At 39.1% G+C, this 25,854-nt stretch overlaps 1 protein-coding gene across 2 annotated transcripts in view; it reads left to right on the plus strand.

Moving 5' to 3' along the window:
• BEND5 (BEN domain containing 5) overlaps window positions 1–25,854 on the plus strand; it is a 995,828-nt gene that overhangs the window by 357,909 nt on the left and 612,065 nt on the right. For both annotated transcript variants that reach the window (XM_067467888.1, XM_060773472.2), the window contains exon 5: window positions 1,630–1,846. In XM_067467888.1, coding sequence (XP_067323989.1) covers window positions 1,630–1,846 — 217 coding nt within the window. The remainder of the gene's footprint in view (window positions 1–1,629; window positions 1,847–25,854) is intronic.

A 25,854-nucleotide genomic window follows, 5' to 3' on the forward strand; every position in this document is an offset into this window, starting at 1 on the left:
TCATGTCACTTTGGCTTAAGTTAGAAGAACATAGGAAAGCTTTCTTGTTACATTTTGCTTGGATTACACATTTGTAAATGAAAGGTGTGGGCTATAAGCCATGTGCAATTTCAGAGTGGTCCCACGGTGCCTCCTCACCCCTTATTCTTCTAAACCAAGAAGGCCATTATTACTTTTCTGGATTTTTAGCCAGGTACATTTTGCTCTGCAGTTGTAATACCACGAGAGTTTTTGAAAACAGAGGGGGAGATTTTTCTTTAAATGAATGGATGATTCCACCCCCAAGTAACAACTGCTGTGCCCATAATCATTTTTTGCCATCATGCAAAAATAGGTTGGGGGGGGGGGTAGTGCATTGTAACGATTTAAGCATTGGACTACAATTTTGGAGATTAGGGTTTGATTCCCCGCTCAGCTATGAAAATCCACTGGTTAATCTTGGCTAAATTATGAACTGCCAACCTCAGAAGAAGACAAAAGAAACCCCCATTGAATAAATGTTGCCAAGAAAACCATGTGATAACCTCACATCGATTTCCCACAAGTTAGAAATGACTTAGAGGCACACAAGTTTGACGAGTGACAGAAATGCAGTCTAACATTCTATCATGACACAGTTAGAAATGAAGCAACTGAATTATGATTAAGGGATTGGTGCAATGTGTTTTTTTGTGTATGGGGTTATTATGTTTTGATATGTTTAATGCTTTTAAATTGTATGTATATGTCTATTGTTTCTAGGGATATTATGTTATGTTTTATTTGGTTTGTATAATGAGGCATTGAATTTTTGCCTAGATGTACGTTGTACACCGCTCTGACTCCTCTGCGGGGTGAAAAGATAAATAAACAAACAAACAAACAAACAATAAAGTAAAGCAGCTGTTTGGGGGTGAGGCTCCTATAAAGGGGTACTATGAAATCATTGTCATTTAATCAGCTAATATTATATTTGAACTTCAAGACTTAGGGAGAATTTCTTGTGGTGAAATGTTCTTTTAACTTCTGTGACCAGAATAATGTGGCTAGTGTTAGATGCCCATGGTTTGGGACTTGGTGGATAGGATTTGCTGTTGTGCTTCAAGCAACAAAGTGTTCAGGGTTGGTTGACATAAATAATAACTACTGTTTTTGCCAAGTAGAATTTGAATAAAAAAGCAATTGTCCAGTCTTATTAAATTAAATGAATTTGAATGAGATCTGCTTCAGATTTGTGAGGAATATTTGTCTATTTTCTCTGCTCTGGCCTTGAACATACCAGAAGCTTTTATTGAAAAAGTTATTCTCATTATGGAAGAAAAGACAGGAACTTGTTCTTCTTAATTACAGGAACTTTATCAGCTTCCTGTAATGAAATTGAATTGATTCTGTGTAAATAATTTGCCCATGACATGATTTTTCATTCATATATTTCTATAAATTCTTCACTATTTATTAACATCCTTAAAAACACATAATAATGGTTATCCCAGAATAACTATAAGCTGTGATAGACAGACACAAAGATGTGTGTTTGGATATAACAGATTATCTTATACCGTTTCCACAAAAATATGTGTCCATGTGACTTAGCTATTGCTTTTTAATTTTGTCTAATCCTTATTGTACATGTCTTCTTTTATCTTTTAGGCAAAGGTTGCCATCCAAAAATGTATACTATTATCGTTGCCCTGATCACAGAAAAAACTATGTGATGTCATTTGCTTTCTGCTTTGATCGAGAAGATGACATATACCAGTTCGCTTACTGTTATCCATATACTTACACCCGACTTCAGCATTATCTAGATAACTTACAGAAGAGAAACATGGACTACTGCCGCAGAGAACTTCTGGGACTTAGTGTGGTGAGTAAGCACAATAACGTCTGAAATCTTTTCTTATGACTTCTTGGCCTTAATTGGTGATTAAGTAGTACAACCAAATTCTTTGCTGATAGAGTCAGGTCTATATTTGTTTTTGTTGCTATCAAGGAGATGGACAAAACTGCTACAAAATGTGGATTTGCTTCTACAAATATTAAATGAGAAATCTGCAGAAACCTCAAAGTACTGGCTTTACTAGTTGTGTCTTCATCCTCCACCCCCCCCCCCTTCCATCTATTCAGCATGGATTGGTCAAAATGTAATGTATGCCTTTGTAATGGAATGTCATGGTTAATGAATTTTCCATTTCTACCTGCCATTATAAAAGATTGTGTCATTTTAGGGTTTTTGGGTTATATGGCTATGTTCTAGAAGCATTCTCTCCTGACGTTTCACCTTCATCTATGACAGGCGTCCTCAGATTCTGAGGATGCCTGCCATAGATACAGGTGAAACGTCAGGAGAGAATGCTTCAAGAAGATGACCATATAGCCTGAAAAACCTACAACAACCCAGTGATTCCGGCCATGAAAGCCTTCGACAATACATTATAAAACATATTTATTAATATACTTTGTTCAGCAGTACCTCTGCCCAGTATGACTAGGCTAACTGAAGTCCAATTAAAAAAAGGGAAATAAATAAATAATGTTTCTTAGTACTTCAGTAGTTCAGTTGCTGGTTTAAGAGAACACGCGCCACAGTTCTATGCAATGCACGTTGGAGGTGTTTCTCGCATGAAGTTGAACTATCAGGTTAAAGAATGACTGCACAATGATGGATTTCTACATAGCCACCTTTAAAACCTGATACCAGGTTGGCATTGGGAAAGAGTCCACCATATATGGGGATGAAGACATTGCAATGTTGTTTTATTAAGCAAGACAAACACTGGTGTGATATTTTACTCCATAACCTCAAGGATTTACGTATTTAATTTAAGAACTATTCAACCCAGAAGCTTCATTGATTAAAGTATCTAGGAAAATTTTTGAAAGTAGAACACTATGGTAGGGGTGGGTTGGCATGAAGAGGTATTGATGTTGGTTAAGCATCTGTCTTAAGAGATATGACATTCTGATCACAGATACAGGTAATTGCTGGTATGCACACCATGTTGAAATTGTGTGTGTGTGTATTCTTTGTTACATCTGAAAACATTTTTAAAAAATCTGTACAAAATTATTATATTGGGATTTTCTAAAGTATAATAAGATGCTTAGGTTTGACACAGTAGGTGTTGTTGACGATGGAAGTGTTTTGTTGTTTTTCTATCTTCTTGCTTTAGAAATGTATTTTTCTGCAGTAGACATGGGGCTTGAGAAAAGAAGTTGTATGAACTTAAATGGTGGACTGAAGTACTGTACTAATCTGATGGTTCTTTGGGTCTTGGCTGCTATATCTATACAGGGTGAGGCAGCATAACCTCCTTTTTTCAAAACTTAATAAAACCCATTGTATGTATATTTTTATAATATAGGCACATACCTAAAGTTTTGTTTTATATAGTTTTGAAGATGAAATTAGGTAGGTGACATCCCCCATTGTCCATTCTCCATACACTGAGTAAACCGATTTCTGGCATTTCTCATGACTCTTGCCAGCATAGCAGGCGTTATGTTGGCAATTTCTTCCTGGATGTTGGTCTTCAAATCTTGTAGGGTCCTTGGACAGTTCACATAAACACGGGATTTAAAAAAAAAAACCCATAGAAAAAAATCACAAGGGGCCAAATCTGGAGAGCGGGCCAGTCACTCCAAATCCGCTTGAAAAGTAGGCCTCAATGGCAAAAGCACGCTCCTCACTGTTCCAACGCATGATGGCGACTGAACTGTGTCAGGACAAAATTTTATACTCCCGCCTCTCAAACGAGATCACTAGCGCTCCGCTACGTCTTCAACCGACTGAATGGCGCGCATTTTAAAAAAGGAAGTTATGCTGCCTCACCCTGTATTTCGTGTAATGCATATGTAATGTTAACGTAAGTATTTGCAATAGAAGGTATTTTATCAACTATCCTAGTCTGTGTAAGAAACAAGTTACTCTATATACTCATAGAACAGTCTAGAAATTTTAGTCAAAAAAGCCCCCCCCCCCCCCAAAAAAAAACCCCACTGGATTGACTTTATCCATGGGTCGATGTAACTAGTAGGGAAGGAACCATCCCATTCTCTGAGTAAAGAAAAGTCTATCCTGAAAAAAACCTAAAAGAAGGACCATTTGCCACTACTTTCACTGCTGTGGTGCTACTTTTGACTGTTTTGAATGCCTGGGTGAGAAAATGGAAGCAATGGCCAGGGGCAGCTGGTTCCTGGAGGTGTCAATGGTGCTTTCTCCTCTCCACGAAATTACCCTTGGGTCATGGGTCATATCAAAATCCATAATTTTGGCCCCAAAACATTGCAATGTATACATGAAGTCAACTAAGCATGAGTATATACAGTACTACAAAGGGTGCAGAACTGCTTTATTGTTCTCAATGTCTGCCAGAAAATGGAGAAATTGAAATTTATCATCCGTAATAAAAGATTCAGACTAAGGTTATTGTATATAGAGACTGGTGAGGTATTCATAATAGCGCATTAACCGTTTTAGCACATTTATGGATTTTTTACTCTGAAAAGTTCCTCAATTAAAACCATAAATACTTTGTGAAATTCTTTGAAAATTCAAAATGAAAGAACAATACAGAGCATGGAATTCCCATTAGATTGCTCAAATACATAGCACTTACAGAACCAAATGGCACAGATTCTTATTGTCACAATGAAGATAAGCAGATCCAATTCTACTTTTTATGTTTTGGGGATATTTTTTTTAGAGTTCTCACATTGTCAGTGTGCCAAATGATCTTGATAATAAGCTTGATAGCATGGTAGAAATTCACTGGGAAATTTGTATTTACTGATATGATTATTTTGTCTGCACTGGCTTTGGAAAATACCAGATATAGTAAATATACATTTCTGGACATACTTTTTTTGATCCGTTTAAAAAGCTTATTTGAACCAAATAATTAAGACAAAAGGGCATGTTTTTTGAGAATTGAGAAAGCTAAGCAGCCAGTCTTTCATTGGTCACAAATATTTTAGCAGTGTTGATATGCTTTTATATGAACATAGCAAATGATAATGTGCTGTGCTGGACTGCTAGGGAATCCTCTGGAGCCACTTTTCATGCTGTTCAAGTGTCACATAGAAGAGCAGAGAGGGAAAATAATTTTGATTTTAGGCCAAATTGTGCAGCCTCTAGCTGGTCCACATTGGTACCTTAGTGGGAGACTGCCAATGAATGCCAGCTGATATAAGCCATTTTTCAGAGGAAGTGACTGGCAAAGCCATCACCATGTATTCCTTTCCCAAGAAGGCCCCTGTTCCTGAAAAGGACATGAAGGTACATGCACATAAGCAAAGACAGTGAAGCAAGAGCTATTTTCATCATCACCTAACTAAGATATACTTTTGAAGTCTTCTAATGAGCCCTTTCAAGGAATTGAAATAATATTTGAAAAATGTTCAAATAAAAGGTTAGGAAACGCTGATGAGAAGACTCCTAGATGCAGGAAGTTATTACTATGAAAATCTCAATGACAGTCAGTGTGACTGATATTCTGTTAAAACAAAGCCTGTGCTCCCTATGCTCTATGACTTTAATTATTTTAAAATTGATCTTTTTTAGCTATAGTATGATATTTTGGCTGCCAAGTGATGAAGTGAAAACATCAAGGGTTATTGGGGGCCACAAAACAGAGCAGATGGGCTGCATGTAACCCTCGGGCAGAGTGCTACCCATTCTTGCAATAAATGTATAACAAAATATTTTTCTGGTAGTAAAAACAGGAGGAAATGACTGCCAACTGCAAAGAGTTATCTGGCACACCACTGGAATATCATCTACCTACAGTTAATTCTGCTGTAAAACAAAAATATGGAACTAGACGACCTTTTAAATCCTTCCAACTGTGTGGCTTTCTGATTATATAATCTACAATAAGTGATTTATTGTGAAAAAGATATATCCAACTTCTTACTCAAATTGTTCTGCCCACTAAATTTGATATTGAAATGTAATACTTGTTTGGCTTTAAGGTTTTCACTGTTGACTTCTGGGTTAGAATGGATCTCTCCTCTCTTATTCCAAATCAACAAATGAGAATGTAAAACAACTATGTACCGGGATTGTGGCGCAGCTGGCTGAGTGTCAGCTGCATTAAGATCACTCTGACCAAAGGTCATGAGTTCGAAGCCAGCCTGAGTTGGAGTGGGTTTCCAACCATTGTGTAGCCCGTTGTCAACCTTTGCAACCCGAAAGACAGTTGCATCTGTCAAGTAGGAAAGTAAGGTACCACCTTAAAAAAAGTGTGGGGAGGCTAAAATTAACTAATTTATGAGGCCATAAAGAAGCACTCCAGCGGGAAAGCATGCGAGGAATTTTATTTATCGTGTCATCAGCAACCATTGTATTACAATTCTAACAGAGCAAAACAAACACAGATATTAAAAAGAAAAAGGGGAAAAAAAAGAAAGAAAAAAAACCACACAGATTTTGTAAATTTGGTATTTGGTTAAATGTCCTTTGACCAGTATCTGGCCACTTGGAGTGCCTCTGGGGTTGCCGCAAGAAGGTCCTCCATCGTGCATGTGGCAGGGCTCAGGGTGCATTGCAGCAGGTGGTCAGTGGTTTGTTCTTCTCCGCACTCGCATGCCGAGGATTCCACCCTGTAGCCCCATTTCTTAAGATTGGCTCTGCATCTCGTGGTGCCAGAGCGCAATCTGTTCAGCGCCTTCCAAGTCGCCCAGTCTTCTGAGTGCCCAGGGGGGAGTCTCTCATCTGGTATCACCCATGAATTGAGGTGCTGGGTTTGGGCCTGCCACTTTGGACTCTCGCTTGCTGGGGTGTTCCAGCGAGTGTCTCTGTAGATCTAAGAAAACTATGTCTTGATTTAAGTCGTTGACGTGCTGGCTGATACCCAAACAGGGGATGAGCTGGAGATGTCTCTGCCTTGGTCCTTTTACTATTGGCTGCTACTTCCCGGCGGATGTCAGGTGGTGCAATACCGGCTAAGCAGTGTAATTTCTCCAGTGGTGTCGGGCGCAGACACCCCGTGATAATGCGGCATGTCTCATTAAGAGCCACATCCACTGTTTTAGTGTGATGAGATGTGTTCCACACTGGGCATGCATACTCAGCAGCAGAGTAGCATAGCGCAAGGGCAGATGTCTTCACTGTGTCTGGTTGTGATCCCCAGGTTGTACCAGTCAGCTTTCGTATGATGTTGTTTCTAGCGCCCACTTTTTGTTTGATGTTCAGGCAGTGCTTCTTGTAGGTCAGAGCACGGTCCAAAGTGACTCCCAGGTATTTGGGTGCGCTGCAATGCTCCAGTGGGATTCCTTCCCAGGTAATCCTCAGAGCTCGGGATGCTTGTCTGTTCTTAAGGTGAAAGGCGCATGTCTGTGTTTTAGATGGATTAGGGATCAGCTGGTTTTCCCTGTAATAGGCAGTAAGAGCACCTAGAGCTTCGGAGAGCTTCTGTTCTACCATCTCAAAGCTCCCTGCTTGAGCAGTAATGGCACGATCATCAGCATAGATGAAACTCTCTGTCCCTTCTGGCAGTGGCTGGTCATTTGTGTAGATGTTGAACATGGATGGAGCAAGCACGCTCCCCTGAGGCAGGCCGTTCTTCTGTTTCCGCCATCTGCTTCTCTGGCCCTGAAACTCAACAAAAAAGCTCCTGTTTTGTAGCAGGTTTCCTATGAGGCGGGTGAGGTGGTAGTCCTTTGTGATATTATACATTTTTCTCAGGAGGAGGCGGTGGTTCACAGTATCATAGGCTGCTGACAAGTCTATGAAGACAGCTCCTGTGATCTGCTGCCTTTCAAAGCCATCTTCTATGTGCTGGGTCAGGTTCAGCACTTGCGATGTGCAGCTTTTGCCTTTTCTGAAGCCAGCTTGCTGTGGGATCAGACAGGGGTCTATATTTTCCATAATTCTATGCAAAATAAGTCTCTCCAGAACTTTGTAGAGGTGGCACAACAGGGAGATTGGTCTGTAGCTTTTTGGGTCATTACGGTCTTTGCCTGGCTTCAAGATGGCGATGACTCTTGCTTTCCTCCAGATTTTGGGAATCTGACAGGATGCAGTGCAGTTGTTCATCAGCTCCAGCAGCCAGCGCCTTGCTTTTGGGCCAAAGTTCTTGATTTGTTCCATCCGTAGATCATCCAAGCCAGCTGCTTTGCCATTCTTACATTTGTTGAGAGCCATGTCCAATTCAGTAGATGTAAAGGGTTCATGGAGGTTGTTGTTCTCAATCTCTGGTTGTCTGGCTATTGGTTTCTTTCCTACTTTGATGGCAAGGTTGGGTTTCCCATTCTTCAAGAGTTGGTGTGCTATCTGATCTGCCTTTATGTTGGCATGGGTATTAGTTTGTGAGGGATCGTTGCTCAGCCGTCTCAGCAGCCTCCACGCCTTCTGGCTGCTCCTGCCCATGTCGACCTCTGTGATCAACTTGATCCACTGTTCTTTCTTGGCTTCAGAGATGGAGGACACAGTGCTCTGCGCTGTCTGAAGAGTCTGCTCACTGAATGGGTCTTCGTTGTGGAGCCTGTAATAGTTTTCCAACAAGGCAGCTGTTTCAGGAGTAATGCCCTGGAGGTAGTGGGTTCTGCAGCCTCTCGGTATAGAGGCACGTGAGCAGGTTTTCACTATTTCAATAAAATGTTCGTATTCCTCAGGGATTGGCGCGACCGATGTGATCATGTCATCTAACATGTCTGAGAATTTAGTCCAATCTGCCTTTCTGAAGTTGAATCTTCGTTTAAATCGAACTTCCTGAGGCCTTATTGTTGGGAACAGTTGGCATATTATTGGTCGGTGCTGTGTGTTTGGGATTGGTGGTCCCACGGATTTGGTGCATTGCTGTACAATGCTGTCGCTCACAAATAAGAGGTCTGGGTTATAACCTCGGTGCCATCTCCCGCTGTTGTAGGATGGTGGGAGCTTGCTATCATGGATGAGTGATAGTTTGTGCAGTTCAGACCAGGACAGGACAGCCTCTCCATTTCTGTTCTCTTGGGCATAGCCCCATACGTGGCTATGGCTGTTGAAGTCACCAATTACTACCGCCCTTTGGTGCCTGTCAAAGTTCTCAGGGGAGGAGAAGCAGAACTCTTCATTTGGGGGCTTGTACACAGAGGTGATGGTGATGTTATTAAGCTCTACTGTTATAACCTCGATATTGTTTTCTTCAGTGTTGTGGGCACTGCTGACTTGAAGGCCTGGTTTGACAAAGACAGCACTTCCATACTGCGCATGTGGTCTTTCCGCTACTAGAATCATTCCTGGAACTTTGGGTCGTTTCTGTCGTTCATCCCTGTGTGTTTCTTGGACACACAGCACGTCACATTTCTTATTTCGGCACAGTTCATAGAGCAGTTGTTCTTTGGCAGCTGACATGCCTTCGATGTTGATTGCGATTATTGTCATGGTTGGTCCTGAAAAGGACCGTTGGTTGTTTTGCTTCCTTGTTTGCATGCTTCAAGTCGTCTCTGGTTGCTTCTGGGTTGAGAGAATCGGCCGTCTACGAAGACGTTGCCCAGGGGACGCCCGGATGTCTTGCAATCCTGCGAGGAGGCTTCTCTCATGTCCCCTATGCGAGGAATGCGGAGGTACTTCATCAGCGTCGCAGATGGACGATGAAAGCGACAGCTCCCCTGGTGGCCAGAAAAAGTTAAATAGCCTCTGTGTAAGTCTGTATATGTCTGTATGTCAAAATTGGCATTGAATGTTTGCCATATATGAGTACACTGTAATCCGCCCTGAGTCCCCTGTGGGGTGAGAAGGGCGGAATATAAAACCTGTAAATAAATAATAAATAAATAAATATGTAAGACTAGGGCACAGAAAAGTGGTCAGGTAGTTAGGGTAGGGATGAGGAAGCCCTCCCAATATTGCTGTATTCCAACTTTCTATGACTGATGGGAACTGCAGTTTAACACTATATGGAGGGTCGCACTTTGCCTATCTCAGTTTTAGAGGAATTGAAGGTTTGTGGTTGGATCTGTTTCATCTGGACTGACTGAATCAATTTTCCTGGGACCCTCTCCCCTTCAACCCTTTCTCCAAATGTTGATGGGGCTTATGGAGAAGTATAAATTCCTGAAAATTAGAGACAACTTCTGTCAGTTAGGTTTCCGGCATAATATAGGAGGCAGACTTACCCCTATATGTTTTATTTTATTTCATTTATGATAGTTGTGTAGGAACTGGGTTACTGTGAGTAGGAACTGTTCAACTCAGTACTTGATCTACATAGAACATTCTACTGCTCTATAACACTATAAGCCTTCATATTTTCCGACGAACATTTATAGACAGACATGAACTGTATTCTCATTTTTTGTGCAAGAAGAAATTCCAATTCTTTTCATGTTCCCTAGAGATAAGACTTCATAGTATTGGGAGTGATCAAAGGTGCAACAAAACGTGCATGAAATACCTCATCTCCATTTGAAGTGGTTTTCTTATGGCAAGTGACCACAGAATCAAGTTCTTGTAGTAAACACTAGTCTCTGCTGTATAGAAAATCCTTGCTGCCCTGCCTGGGAGATGATGAGACCAGATGCAAGATGCTGGGTTCCAAACTGGACCATTTTATTTGGTTCTACGCCATTTGTTCTTCTATCCTGAGAATGCAACACAGAGTGGAAGGTCAGCTGTATGTGTGGAGTAACCTACTGTGGGAGCAGCAGTGGCAGATGTTTTCCTCCTGAGATCTTCACTGAAGTTTCTCTGAACAACATGCCTGAACCCCAGGGAGACCCTAAAATCTAGATTACACCCCAGACAGCCAATATCTAGAAGACCCATTTGAAAGTTCCTTCCCCAAGTCACTGGATTTAAAGTTTGGGATAAGTTTTCAAGCAAGCTTCAAGAAAAGTCTCTTTTCCCACTCCGTGGACACAGGACCAAGAGAGGGAGTGTCAGAATTCTTCCTTTCACCAAAAGGTTGCTATAACTTTTCACTGACTTCCAAATTTTCCCCCTACTACCAGTGAAGTGATTGCCTGTTTAAGGCACCATCCTGGCTAATTGTGCATTTCCTTAATCCACAGCGTGGGATTGGGAAAAATATGGAATAGGAAGAAAATTCCTACCTGACTACATAGCAACCAAAAAAAACGAACTTCGGACTGTGGCAGAGGCTGGGTTTGGTGATGATGAAAGAGGAAGAGAGGGCAGCAGGGTATTAAAACACAGAACACACACACCCCTATGCTTTTTGCCATGATGTAGGGGCCATTGTTAGTTAGTTAACTGGCTTCTAATTTTCATGAAGCCAGCAAATGTACCTCTCCCCATGGCTGTGTTGGACCAGGGCACAGGGGGCAGGGGCCACAATCACTTTACAAACAGTATTTTTTGTTAACACAAAAATCTGTAATACGCACCATGAATCTCAGTGGTCTCCAAAATCAAAGCAGTTGATTTTGTAAGTCTAGCATTCACAAAAGCTTGGGTTATTTTGTATATGAAAATCACAAGCAATTTTATGAAATACTTTATATTCTGCTGTGCTGGCATATGAGGTAACCGTTTCTTTGACTAAATTGAAATAGTGTGGATCCACTTTTAACTTGAGTTAAATTTCATTCCCACTGAAACCAATAAAACTTAAGTGAAGAGTAACTTCACAAATTTTGGAGATTGTTCTTTTGTCAAAAGTCTTTGGTTAAGTCTGTAGGTCATCCCTTTTCCCTTTTCCCCACCTTTCCATTCTTAATGCATTAAAAAAGGTACACATCTGCTTGAAGTTTAGAATGCAAAAAAGTTTAATGGCTCTGCAGGATTGGGAAAGCAAAATCAACTGTGGATTGTTATGACCCATTTTATGGCAGGAAAACCTGCTGGAGGGAATAATGATCAACGGACTGTGTGTTATGTTGTTTACCGCCAATCTATACAAGCTTATTTTGTTTAAACATATTAAAACAACCGGCTGTGATGCTGTTTCTACATTACTATAAGATTATTAACTACATCTTTCTGTCACTTACTATTTGCATGTCTGTACTCAAGGACAAATGTGAGAGGATGATTGAGAAAGGAAAGAATAACAGACTATTGGAATACCAAATAATGGATTTCCTTGACAAATATATGGAACATGAAATAATTAATGTTTTGTTGCCTATTGGACCAAGAAAAAACAGGGATACAATGCCATAACTTTAGATTTAAGAGTTAGTGGCAAAATTGTTTCTATTTGACACTTAGAAATGAATATTTATATAAATTAGAAACAATTTATATAAATTGTCCTTAGAATTCCATTAAAGGAAATTCATCCTTGGTATCTCAAAGATTTTCTGTGTCATAGCAGGTAGATGATATGTCAGAAACAATCCAGTTATATTTGTGATTTGGATGTTTGTAGTGGATTATAGAATGTGATTTAGTGGTGGTGGTGAGATTTGACATATGTAAACTATGTTCAGGAAGTTTCATGATCATGAAAACATGATAATGTTTTAATGTGTATGGTGCTGATATTTTAATCGTGTTATGAAGTGGCATTGTGTTGTTATTGTATATTCTTTGTATGTTAACACATGTTGTGAACCGGTCCGAATCCCTCTTTGAAGGTGAGAGGGTCGGTATATAAAACCTCGAAATAAATAATAATAATAAATAATTTCACTGAAATATGAGGTGAGGTTGAGTTCTTCCGGTTTGGAAATTGCGGGTGATTATGACTTCTGTTTATGTCTCAGAGTCTGTTAAAATGGAGAAGAAAAACATATGGAGGTGAAAGAGAAGACTTGTTGGCTCCTGCTGTTTTTAAAAATAAATACTTTACAAAACCTAGACTCCGCCTACCCAGATGTTACCCATACCTGAATGTTTGCAGTGTTTCTGACACCTTTAACACTTGTTATTTGTAAGAACACTATCATTTCCAAAAAAATTAACTGGTGATCAGGAAAAAAATGGTCTGTAAGACAAGAAGAAAACATTTAACAAAGGAAATTAGCATGAAACAAATTTCTCATTTAAAGTCTTTTAATGTTTTACTCATTTCATTCTCAACTTCACCTTTAGCAATGTGCTCAGGAAAATATTAGTTGCTTGCAATATTCAAAAAGTTGCTTTATAGCTTAAAATAAATTGTGATGTGACCTCAATTTTCTGTATATAAGTAGATTATGCTAGTGCCTTAATATATGCCATGCAGTTTTAAAAAGAAATCTTCTTTTTAAGCTACAGTTTCATATAGCAGACATTTATAGCCCATTCCTATGCATGTCTGCACAATACCAAGACCCACTCCTGAAGTTTTAATAGTCTAGGTCAGTGGTGGTGAATCTATGACATGTGTTCCAGAAAGGGCATGCAGCACCTTCTCTCCTTATGGTTCTAGAGGCCTCTACTACCGTATATAAATATGTATTGTAACATACACATTTTAAAAAATAAAATCAGAATGTACACAGCAGTTAGCTGGTGACAATGAAGAAGGGAAAAGCCCTCTAATAGAGAGGAATTGTGAGAGAATAAAGTTTACTAAAGAGAACATGATTTCTTCCTCAGTTCTTCAACTGTCCTTTTGGTCTTTTTCTCTCTTTCATGGATGGTATGTTCTTTGGAAGGTTGTTTAGATCAAGTCAGTATCCTTTTAGGCATCCTGCACATGAATAGGAGTTCACTTTTTGAATAATAAGAATTGTAGGTCCAGGGGTGGGGGATGGGCGGATCAGGATTTTAGAGATGCTTAGGTGGGATGGATTTGGTGAAGGGTTGTCAATTTCATTCTGCCATGACTCTAGCTAAAATACTTACTAATTGGTGTCAGTATTGTTAAGCCCTCTTCTATTATTGCTATTAAAAATTGGCAATAATGTACTGGGAGCAAGGGATTTAAATTTAGAGAGCTCCTGCACATCCACTATAAAGTCTGGGCATCCAGTTGCTCATTACTAGGACATTGATTGTTTTGTATTCGAAGATGAGCTTGGAGACTGTTCCATTCAATTTATGCTCCTACAAGGAATTATCAGCTCAAAATATTCATATTCTTGGGCAGGGACTTATAAACTTTGATGACATTACTGGAAGAAAATATGCTCAATTTCATTTCAATGTGAAGTACTAACTATAGCAGTACTGAAGAAGAAGTGTAAGAAGAATTGGTGCATATATTGTTAACAATGCACTGATTCTTTAAGCTGAGTAGAAAGACTGAGACAAGAGAGATTTAGGAATAGAAGGGTTCATACAGAGCATTTAATCCTGTGCAGAGAACATTAATCCTACTGATGTTAATTTATTAGTTTTAAAGATGGCAGTAATGTAGATGAATTCTAAGGTTTATTTAGAATTAAAATGTACAATTTTCAGTTATCTTTCAGCTATGAAGCCAGCATATTGGGCTGCTAATGCAATGGAAGAACTTGTTAGGCAGCATGAAACCAACACAACATATTTTGCCCCTACTTTCTAGCCTATGGAAGAAGGGAGGCATTTTGCTGTCCTTTTTATTCCAAAAGGCTTTTAAAACAGGAAGTGCTGTTGTTTTAAGCTGATTTGTTTTAATAGATTTTTATCTTTTAAAATTGCATTTTATTCTTTCAACTAGAAGTATAAATAAATAATACTGTGAAAACTTTAATTTTATTTTAATATTCCCTTGCTGCATGTTTTTAATTGCATTATTCACTTTTTGAGCTCCAATTTTAGGAGAAAAGCAATAGCAACAGCAATCCATATGAAAGCGTTACACTTGTGATGTAATGCATGCAATCAGATTTAAAAATTTAAAAATATTTAAGTGAAGGGTGGATGCACTTTAACATAAGTCATGATTTGGAAGTCCAAGTAAGCAGAAGATGACTGAAAAGACATCCTAACAGATGCAGATTAATTGACAAATGTCAAATAACCTCTAAGAGATAGGAATAAGAAACCACTCCTCTTTCAAGAAGATGTTTCCAACTGCAGTTGGGGTTGGTCCTCATCTCCATTGCTAAGCTAAAGAGATGGCATTGTCCATAGACACCTCCAAGGTCATGTGGCCAGCATGACCAGTGATTAGGATAGGGAAACCAAAATCACCTCTCGTTGTATTAGTGTGTGATGAGATTGCTCTGTCAAACCCATAGTCACAAAAGTTTAGGCAGTAACTACAGTTTTTTTTTTAAAAAAAAACATTTTCTAGGATAAGTTATGTTGTGATTTGAGTACATGTCGCAGCATTTCTTTTTTAGTGCATAAAATTTATGTCATTTTGCACTGGATTTTTTAAATTAGATGTCCATATTATCAGGAAATCTTGGAGAAATGCATTGAGAAACAATTGAATGCCTTTGGGTTTAATCCTCTTACCAAGTAAAATGTGCTTAGTCTACGTAATCAGTGACTACAGTGTTTATTTACTAAAATACCTATACCCCAGGTCATCTCAGAGACCACAGAAAAACTTACAAAAAAATCAGTCTCCCAACGGCTCCCATCCCATGACACACTGTAACTTCTGGCTGGGTTCCATCATAAAGGAGAAGGCAATCTGGCACATGCCACCTTGGTTCAATGGGGTGGGGGTGGGGGTGGGGGTGGGGGGGAGAGGAAGCCAGGTGGTGGACACTTCCCCTCATGGAATGAGGACATGGGTGAGTCAGACAATTCAAAGTGTGGGGCGATGGGTTTACCATGGTGATTCCAGCAGCACATGTGAAGAGGTCCCTAAAGCAACAGATTAAAAACAGCTAAAACCATGTAAAAACCATTTATACATCTAAATATAATAGGGCCCGATTCTGGCAGCCCAAGAACAGACCCTTTGAATCAATGCCATCAAAGCCAGAATTGAAAAATTGACAACAGATCCCAAATGTAGACTCTGCAAGGAAGCAGATGAAACAATAGATCACATCCTCAGCTGCTGCAAGAAGATCGCGCACTGTTGCTCAGATGATTCATCGGAACTTGTGCCGCAAATACCATCTGTCTGCGACAAAGAACTGGTGGGATCACAAGCTGGAAAAAGTTACAGAGAATGAACACGCCAAACTCCTCTGGGACTTCCGGATTCAGACAGACAGAGTTTTGGAGCATAATACTCCTGACCTCAGAATCATGCTAAACAACAAAGTATGGATCGTCGATGTTGCAAATCCCAGGTGACAGCAGGATTGCAGAGAAACAACTGGAAAAGCTGCCATGATATGAGGATTTAAAAATCGAACTGCAAAGACTCTGGCACAAACCAGTAAAGGTGGTCCCAGTGGTGATCGGCACACTGGATGCAGTGCCTAAAGACCTTGGCCTGCACTTAAACACAATCGGCGCTGACAAAATTACCATCTGCCAGTTTTAGAAGGCCACTTTACTGGGATCTGCACGCATTATTTGCCAATACATCACACAGTCCTAGACACTTGGGAAGTGTCCAATGTGTGATCCAATTCAACAGCCAGCAGAGTGTCTGGAAGGAAAGAGGAAGGATCACTGTCTCTCTTGAGTTAACCTGTACTTATGAGCATACACATTTCTTCCCGGGACTGTGTTTTTGCACTAATATATTGAATGGTTCTGGTAGTCAATGATACTCTCAGAAATATAATGTGCACCTGACAGTCATGCAGACTCATGCAAGTCTTTTCCGACTTTAAATATCCATTACTCCATTCATAATTGAGGGTATTGTGTTGGTAAAGGGGGCAGAGGGCTTGTTAAGTCAGCCCTGAACATGGATTGAATCTCCACCTTTTACATATCCCCCAATCTTTGTCAGCATTATCAATACATTGGAACTCTGTTGGTAAGGTAGAATAGATTGCAAGTTGGCACTTAATGAGCTTTGTGTCTCAGAAATCCAAGTCTAGCACTCTCTTCAGCGCACTGCATTGGCTCATTTCCATTGAAGTGACACTTAAAGAGATGTATTTTAAAGTTCAAGCAAGTGAACAAAGAACAGGAGCTACACAAATACTGCAATTAAATATATATCCATTTGTATCAACAAGTATGTGTAGGGCTTCTGTCAAAATAGTATCCAACAGTGAAGAACATTCATCTTTCCCCCTTTTGCAATGTCAAGATGCCTGAATGCTCAAGTGACTGCATAAGTACTAAATATTTAATGCCTGGAGTTACATTAAGTGAGTCTTTGATCTGAAACTTCTTAAAAATATCTTAAAAGCACTTCAAAAACTAGTTAGTATTTCATTACAGTCACTTAAAATAGAGTTATTTTATCAAAACATCCTGTCAAAAAGCAGAGAGCTGTGATTAATAACTCACAACCTTTTGGGCAGAGTGCCACCTAATGATAATTCCTTAGTGTCTCAATAGGTCAAGCACCATGGTTGGGGGGGGGGGGGCGCACAGGGGGGGACATCAGAGGTTTTGTGTATATAAGTGTTGGATTTCTTCCTACCCATTTTTTTCTGGAAATAGGTACTTCAGTACCTTACAGATCTATGGTATTTTGATTTAGTTTGTTTCAAAGCAGTCTGTTCAATCAGTCCTCTTATTAGTAATCCACTAAAACAAGATTCAGATTTTTTTAAAGTTAGAACCCTAATTATACTGAATTGCTTTACATTAACCATTTAAAAATAATATTTAAAATTCTAGAGAGGGAAATGAATTGTTCAGATAATAATGCATATATGTTGTTTAATCTGTACTCATAACTTGGTTTGTTGTAGCCTGGGCCCATCCACTTGAAAGAATTATAGTGGTATTATTCTATTTTAACATCCATTAGGGAGAATTCTTAGGCAGAGCATTTCAGTACTTCAAAAAACTACAAACCCAGGATTCCATTGGAGGGGACCATGACAGTTAAAGTGGAGTGATGACTCTATGACTGTGTTGTGTGAATTGGGCCCTGCTTTTAAAATCTTTTTAATTCTCTGCAAATGAGTGAACTTGTTATCAATTTGATTCTTGAATTGTATTTTTTGGCTGATGTTTGAAATTTTCTGCATGTTCTTTGTATCCTATATTTGTATTCTTTTGTTTTATTACTCTCGTCTTCTCATTCTTTCTCTCCTTTCTCTCTTTAAGGTAGGTTGGTGTCTTTGTGGCCCTCCAGAAGTTGCTGATGGCAGTTTATTATACTTGACCCTTTGCTAGGCTAATGGAGGTGAAGCTCAGATTCTTCACCTATGTTTTAAACAATTTCCTTATTTGGCAACTCCCCCTTTACTTAACAATACTGGGATATACATGTAAATAATAATATTAATATTTACTACTGTTTCCCTCTCTGTATTTCCTTAAGAGATCAAGGCCACATATTAACTGCTGTAATACCTTCCCACAACAACCCTGTAAACTAGATTTATATTTATGCTGACAAGGCATTCACGCATCAGATCTAAAGAAGTGTGAGAGATATATGAGAGCAAATGTATAAATAAGCCTAACTCCTAAGAACTCCACTTCCTCCTCCTCCTCCTCCTTCTTCTTCTTCTTCTTCTTCTTCTTATTATTATTATTATGAAACTGCTAACTGCTTATCTGAAAGCCCTAGCCAATTTTTTTGGCCAGATATTTTGTAGGCATTCAGTTCTACATTTTTTATTTCATTATAATAGTTCTCTTCCAACTTTGTGCCTAAAGACTGGCCTTCAGAATAGTTAACAACATACAAAGATTAACACACAGTGAAAATATGGATTAAAAAAAAAACAAAGAAGGGAGTACAAAGGTATATTGCTTCAACTACACATCTAGGAGTGTGCTTTTTGTCATGTCAGGAACAACTTGAGAAACTGCAAGTTGCTTCTGGTGTGAAAGAATTGGCCGTCTCCAAGGACGTTGCCCAGGGGACGCCCAAATGTTTGATGTTTTACCATCCTTGTGGGAGGCTTCTCTCATGTCCCCGCATGGGGAGCTGGAGCTGGCAGAGGGAGCTCAACCCACTCTCTTTGGATGTTGGTCAGCAGTCCTGCCAGCACAAGGGTTTAACCCATTGCATCACCGGGGGCTCCATAGGAGAATGCTGACTCCAGGGACAGGATGATCTAATATAATTTTACCTCTTCTGGTACTGAGGATACCACTAAATATGCTTAGTATTATAAATAGAGCCTATTCTGCTCACTCACACTTACTATCATGTTTAATTGTTTCTTACAAGGTAGCCTGTATAGAGTAAATCTAAATTCTATAACTGAGGGTCATTTTCTGTTCTATTTGTTATTAGCATCTAAATTAATGAGAAATATTGGAGGAAGTTAAAATTGTATTCAATAATAGAAATCTATAGTGATATGAAAGACCTGCCCAGCAAACTCTCTTTCTCCCTCCCTCTCCCCTCCCTCCCACTCCCTATCCCCCCCTCTCTCTATATATATTTCCCTTTACCCCTATCATTTTTATCCTACTACTAGAGAAAGCAGCCATTTTTATTGGAAAAAGAAGGAAACAGAGTGAATCCAAAGGGTGGGAGAAAAAAGAAGTGCAAGTTAGTATCCCCACAACCATTTCTTATTCAAAATCATGTTTAGGTTCTCAGACTTGGCTGACTGTGTATTTCACAGAATAGAATCTTTCAATCAAAAGTAACTGCTTGTAAAGGATGACCAGCCTATGTTTAGGTAGATACTCATTAGGTGGCCATTAAAGCTTGTTTATTATTACTCATTATGGGCCTTGTGGTCTCTTCCAACGTGGTGATTCTATGAATAAAAGAGAAAAATGAATCTATCATGATGTTTTTGGTATCATCTCTTCGATGGCATTGGTGAGAGACATATGGTTAAAGTGTCGTGCATTACACTGAAAATGTATCTTCCAGTTCTGAAAGGGAATTCTTCTCTATCAGTGCTTAGCTTGTGTCAAGAGTGCTTTGCATATAAAAAGGACTCGGGGATAGAATCCAGTTATATAAAGCCAGGCTTCTTTGTGTGCAGTCCTTTTGTAGTACCAACATTAAAAGGCTTTTTATAAATAAAAGTGGAATATAATTATGAATGCCCTTCTAGGGGAAAATCCTTGATTACCTTTGAATTTTCCTACTCTTTGAAAAGGTTATACTTAACGGGTTCAGTTTCTTACTTGATGTTGCTGTTCCCAAGGGAAATCAGCCTCCCATACAAACTGCTTCAATTGGGTTACATGGCTTTACTTTGTGTCATGCGTTTGTTAACTGACAGGTTATATAACACTGCAGGCTAAATATATATTGCTCAGTATTCAGGTACTGTCCTGTATTTGAGGATTAACTTGAAACTGTGATAAGGTAGGTGTGAGGAGGAAGACTAGCTTTCAAAAGTCAATTTGAAAAGGCACACCAGAATTTTGCAAGATTATGCTGGTTAAAAAAAAACAAAACACTGTTGAGACCAAAATTAAAAACTAAAGTGGTGGAAAATGTGTTTTAATATTGTTTCAGCTGAACACGATACAATTAATTTTCATATATACTTGTTTCAGTCTGGAGAAATACAGAAAATCAGGTTTCCATTATTTCAGTGTCCTAGATAGGAGTAGGAACCATGCAGTTCTCCACATGTCAAACTCCAAATCCTATCTGCTTTTGCTAATGATGAGGAATACTGGGAGTTTGAGTCCAACATTATCTCTGTTATTCCCCTGCCTGCTTTAAAACCATGGAACTTCAATAGCATTGTAGTTAGAGTTTCTACCACCTATCTTTTTATGTTGATGGGATGGTGTGCTCTTATGAGGCAAGAGGCTATGTTTACAGTAGTGGTGCTGCTGGTCTGCCTTGTGATATAGGCTTTTGCTGAGGATCCAGACTAAATGTGGCACCATAGCTAACACTTGTCATAACTGTTCAGAAGAACACAAAGCTAACTCTTTCAATATGAAACAAGAGATCCCACCCTTAAATGAGATTCTCATGACAGAAGGACGTCAATGAGATACTGGGGAAGAACAGCGTACAAGGATAAGTAGAACTGTGGCTAATGATGAACCAGATTCGAGCCAAAAGGGCACCCAAATGTTAAAAATTAAGTCTAAAGGTGCACAGCACACATAGGAACATGGAATATGAGAAGCATATATCAGGGACATTACAAACAAACAGAAAAAACATATATGGAAGCTATAGTAGACAGTAATGGGACACTTTCAATCAATTAATTATGAAGTGTTTACTTTGAAAGTTAGAATTTAAGAAGAAATGGTGTGGTGATTATAATGAGGAGAGATGCATAGCAAAAATAGTCAAGGGATATAACACACAAAATGACCAAATAATATCACTAGGACCTCAAAGATAAGCCATTGATACAGTCATCATCCAGGCTTATGCTCCAGCTACAGAGACAGAAGAAGAAGAAATTAAGAGTACAAGAGGAAAGTTATGATACTTGAAAACAGGACATGTTGTTAATCATAGGGAATTGGAATACAAACGCAGGAAATAGAGCATAACCAAAAAATGTAAGAAATATTGGTCTAGAATCAAAAAATGAAGCAGAACAGTTAATTTGTGTGAAGCCATCAGTTGTTCATTGCAAATACATTCCTCTTCCAATGAAAGCGTTGAAATATATTACCAGGAACAGATGGAATACCAATAGAGCGGCTTGAAAATGCAAGGATGGGGTCTACTATAGTTCTAACTGAAATCTGTCAACAAATATGGAAAACAACAAAGATCCAATGGTTGGAAATGCTGGATAAACCGCATTTACTTGAGTCTAATGCGTATCCTTTTAAGGTAAACTATAGACCTCTTCACACGGGGCTTTTTCGCCCCGTTCTTCCATTTCTTGATGGAGTCTGCTGAGCATCACCAGACAACTCTGGCTTAGCCCTGCTCACATTTCTCCCGAAGTGGAGAGAAAGCATCACAAGATCCTTCCACCTCCACGATGGAGAGGAAAGTGTTTTTTGGGTAGCTCCAACAGAGGTACCCACATTTTCCTCTCAATTTCTCCATATTGTAAATCGCCTAGAGCATCTCAGATGGAGGGCGATTAATAAGTAATTAAATATGATGATGATATGATGGGGGAAAGGGCGGTTGGCAACATGCGTTGCCGTCCTTTCTCCAATATGATGGGGACAGGGACAGGTGCCTTGTTCTCTCCCCACCATATGATAGGAGAAGGAGGGAGGGCACATGGGGTACCATGAGCTGTCCTGCGCGCCTTCCCTTTCACTGGTGGCTGCCGTCAAAATGGCAAGACCTCAGGTGCCATGTGAACAGGTCCTATGTCTCCAAAATTAAGATGTGTATTATTCGATGGTGCATTATAACCAGCCCCCAAACTCCACCTTTTGGTATCTCTGCTGCACCCCACTTCCCTGTCCAGCCTGCCAGCTGGCGAGACTCGGCTGCCACCTTCAAAACCCATGCAGAGGCCCCACGTTCCTTACCCACCCATTCACCTACATAGCTCCTCTTTGCCCGCTGTTAACCTGATTCCATGAATGTGTAGCCTTCCTTCCTCTCCACCTTCCTCTACCCAGGGACAAGCCTTGCATTCACAGAATCAGGTTGGCAGGGGCAAAGGCGAGCCACATAGGTGGATGGGTAAGTGAAGTGGGGGCCCCTCATGGGTTTTGAAGGTGGCTTGGTGCACCAGGAAGCTCACAGGTTGTGGACATCATGTCCCACCAGCTGGTTGACAGGGGATGGTACAAAGTACCCAATAGGTTCCTTACAGCTGCTGGCAAACCTTTTTTTCCCCAGGCTTTTGAAAATTGAGGTGAGCATTACAATCAGTGGCATACTAGATTTGAGTAAATACATTATATTCCCCTCAAAAGGGATAACAGAGATTACAATGATTAACAGACCATTGAATTAGTCTCCCATTCAAGCAGAGTGACACTTAAAGTTCTAAAAGAAAGACTTTCACCAGATATGAAGTAAGAAATACTAGATGTCCAAGTTTGGTTCAGAAAAGGAAAAGACACAAGCGATCATCTTGGAAATATGTGTTGACTAATGGAGTGCATGCCCTGTCAGAATAATATCAGCCTGTGCTTTACAGTACAGAGAAAAGTTTTTAATTCATGTTGTGACCTCAACAGAAGTGATGTTGCCAGCAAGGGTCTGTCAGGGAGCTGTTTTTGGCCAGAGAAACAGTGATGGTGGTGGTGATCCAATGTGTTTTCACCGTGTCTGTACACTAAAGGTGCTTGTGTAACACTCACGTGCTACATCTGGTTTGTTACTCCAGATTATTTCATTAGGTGTAGACATAGCTTGGAGGCTTCTCATCCATGACATGTCTTTTAATTGTTGTTAACAACAGAATCAACAAATAAGTGTATAAGGAACTTCCTTTGCTGTTATATTAAAATGCTATTAGAATTACTAAATATGCATTTCCTATTTAGAAAGAAGATGAGGGAATCTGCATTAAATATATCGGTGCTACAGCCACTTTGCTTGATTCTTCTGTCATTTCCAGCTAAGTATTCATGTAGTGTAATTGTCCGGACTTGAACTAGAATTGAGTGAAGCCTGCACATGATATTCAGTGAAAGGTGCTGATTTTTTTTGGAGATGTCTATTCTTACATCAGAAAAATAGTGTGTCCTTTTCTCCAACTATGGAATAGCAAATTTATTATGTTGAACAGAGTTTGATACAAACATATCAGCTATTTCTCCCTCAAGCTACTTGTTTAGGTCAAGAATAGGTCATAATATTTCATTCAAGCACTGCTTCAGTATTTCCTATTGATTAAATTTCCGTAAGTAATTTAATATCATATTGATTATATTTCTGTATGAAATCATTTCATAATAACTTAAAATTATTTACTAATTTTGTCTAAAGCAGACACATGGAATGAAATAAATTGCCATTCTTTTTGGAACTACTAGTTGGGTTTAGACCAAAGTATGTAATATATCAGAAGACTTAAATCTGGTCTGATCTCTCTGCAAGTGACCTAAAGGTCTTTGACTGCTTTGTCTCCTAATCTATCAGATGACTGGAGAAGCTGGATGGATCCTATCAGCCATTGTGAAGCATTCTTGCTAAGAAACTCCAAGGATAGGGTCAAAGTCAACTTGAAGGGATATAAAAGTGAATAGCCCCATTACCTGTTAGCCCAGTACGACCAGATTTATAAACACTTTGTGAGTAACCAGAATTTCAGCAGCAGGATCAAACTTCCATCCAATGGCCATTATTGCCATTTTCACCACCTCCCAAACATATTTATTGTACACTCCTAGCATGTTAGCAGTAATGTGACGTCAGGAGTAGGAGTCTCCTCCTCTTCTTTCCTTAATATTCACATTTTCCTTTTATTTTAAATAGATAATGTTTTTAGTTGAAACATTGTGGATCTGTACTGTTTGGTTTATAAAATTCCTAGACACCAAAGACTGCTGGATATCTGGCTGTCTAAGAATTTTATAAAGCAAATAGGACAGATTCATGATGTTTCAATTGAAGACACCTTCTTCTGATATGTAACTACTAACCAACCATAAAACCAAAGATAGATAGATAGATAGATAGATAGAGAGATGATAGAGCGAGGGTTTAAACAGAAACTCTTGGAAACTGTAATTGTCTTTGAATTGTACATAGAAATCATACATGCTGGCACAGAGGTAATGGGAACAGAGCAGGATTGGGAGCTATTGACTGACTCATATGTTCTAAACCAAATTATAGTATTTGTAAAATAGTTAAATAAATACATAAATAAATAAATATGCAGGCATTGTCTTTCTTCACAACAATTTACCTTGAATAAACCCAGTCAAACTCTACCTGAACCATCAAGAATCGGTCAATATGCCTACCTATGTGGTATAGCCTAGCATACAGAATAACTCTTAAAAGAGCCAGATGAGCTAGGTAGCAAAAGGATTTTAATTTGTTTAACAATACACTCACACACACGCATACCCCACTCTCTTTCTGAGAAGCACCTTCCTGGAATTTTCTTATGTAGAAACACACTGCATTCTTTATTCGGAAGGTGTACTGTGAATGCATCTCTGTCATCTTCTATTATTTCAGGCTGTACTTTGTTTCACTTCATTCAGCAACAAGACTGCTTCTGAAATAGGATTATTGACCCTTGCCATTGATCACAGTACATTGGTAAGATGAAGGTTGTGTGTGTGTGTGTAGGTGTGCCCACGCACACACGTGAGCACTCAGGGTTGCTGCTACTATCAAAATGTGCTTCTCTGTCAGTAAAATAACCCAGGCTGTGGTATATAAATAATGTTTAAAAGATCCCTGCCCCCCTTCGCCTTCTTTTAGTCCATCAGACAAATGAAATGAAAAATTGCTGCACTTGAGTGAAATTTCCCTTGGGAGACTAAATTATATCCAGTCCTCCAAGGACATCCCCCAAATGAAAGTAGATTGATGCTCCTTCAACCTCTCATGGTCTCTTTTTTGTCCCACAAGTATGCACTCCTTAAGTGAAAAGAACAACTTGGTTGTTCAATTGAACCTTCTTCCTCATTGTTTGGAAGTGTGTTATGATCCTGATATAAAATGGCATTGGCTTCATTGCTACCCACCAAAAATTATCCAGGGGCTAATGGTGTGAGGAAACAAATGTTTTAAGAGAATGTCATTGTTCAGTGTACCCATGCATGGAGGGGCAGTGTTTGTGTGTTTAAAAATCTGCTTTGATTATTAAAAGATTAATTTCTTCATAAAATGTCCAAAAAAGACAGTCTTATTGTCTTTTGCTTGATGCATTATCGCAATATTATGGACATGTCAGAAATCTAGATGTTTTCTAAAAAGCATTGAATTCTTCCTGTGTATGTTTTCCTTTTTACCATTACAGGTGATTAGTTATAATAACCTAAGTATTAATGTGCAGTCATGGATTATGTCTATAAAATTCAGGATAAAGTATTCATCCAGCTACTGACATGTTAACAGATACAATGCAGCAAAATGTTTATTCAAAGAATTGAATGCACACTTTATATTATTTTCATTATTATTAACAATAATAGTGACATAACACAATTATAGATGTGTTATGCTTAGCTGGAGAGCACAA

The sequence above is a fragment of the Anolis sagrei genome, chromosome 4, assembly GCF_037176765.1.
Source record: "Anolis sagrei isolate rAnoSag1 chromosome 4, rAnoSag1.mat, whole genome shotgun sequence".
In the NCBI taxonomy this organism is placed as follows: domain Eukaryota; kingdom Metazoa; phylum Chordata; class Lepidosauria; order Squamata; family Dactyloidae; genus Anolis; species Anolis sagrei.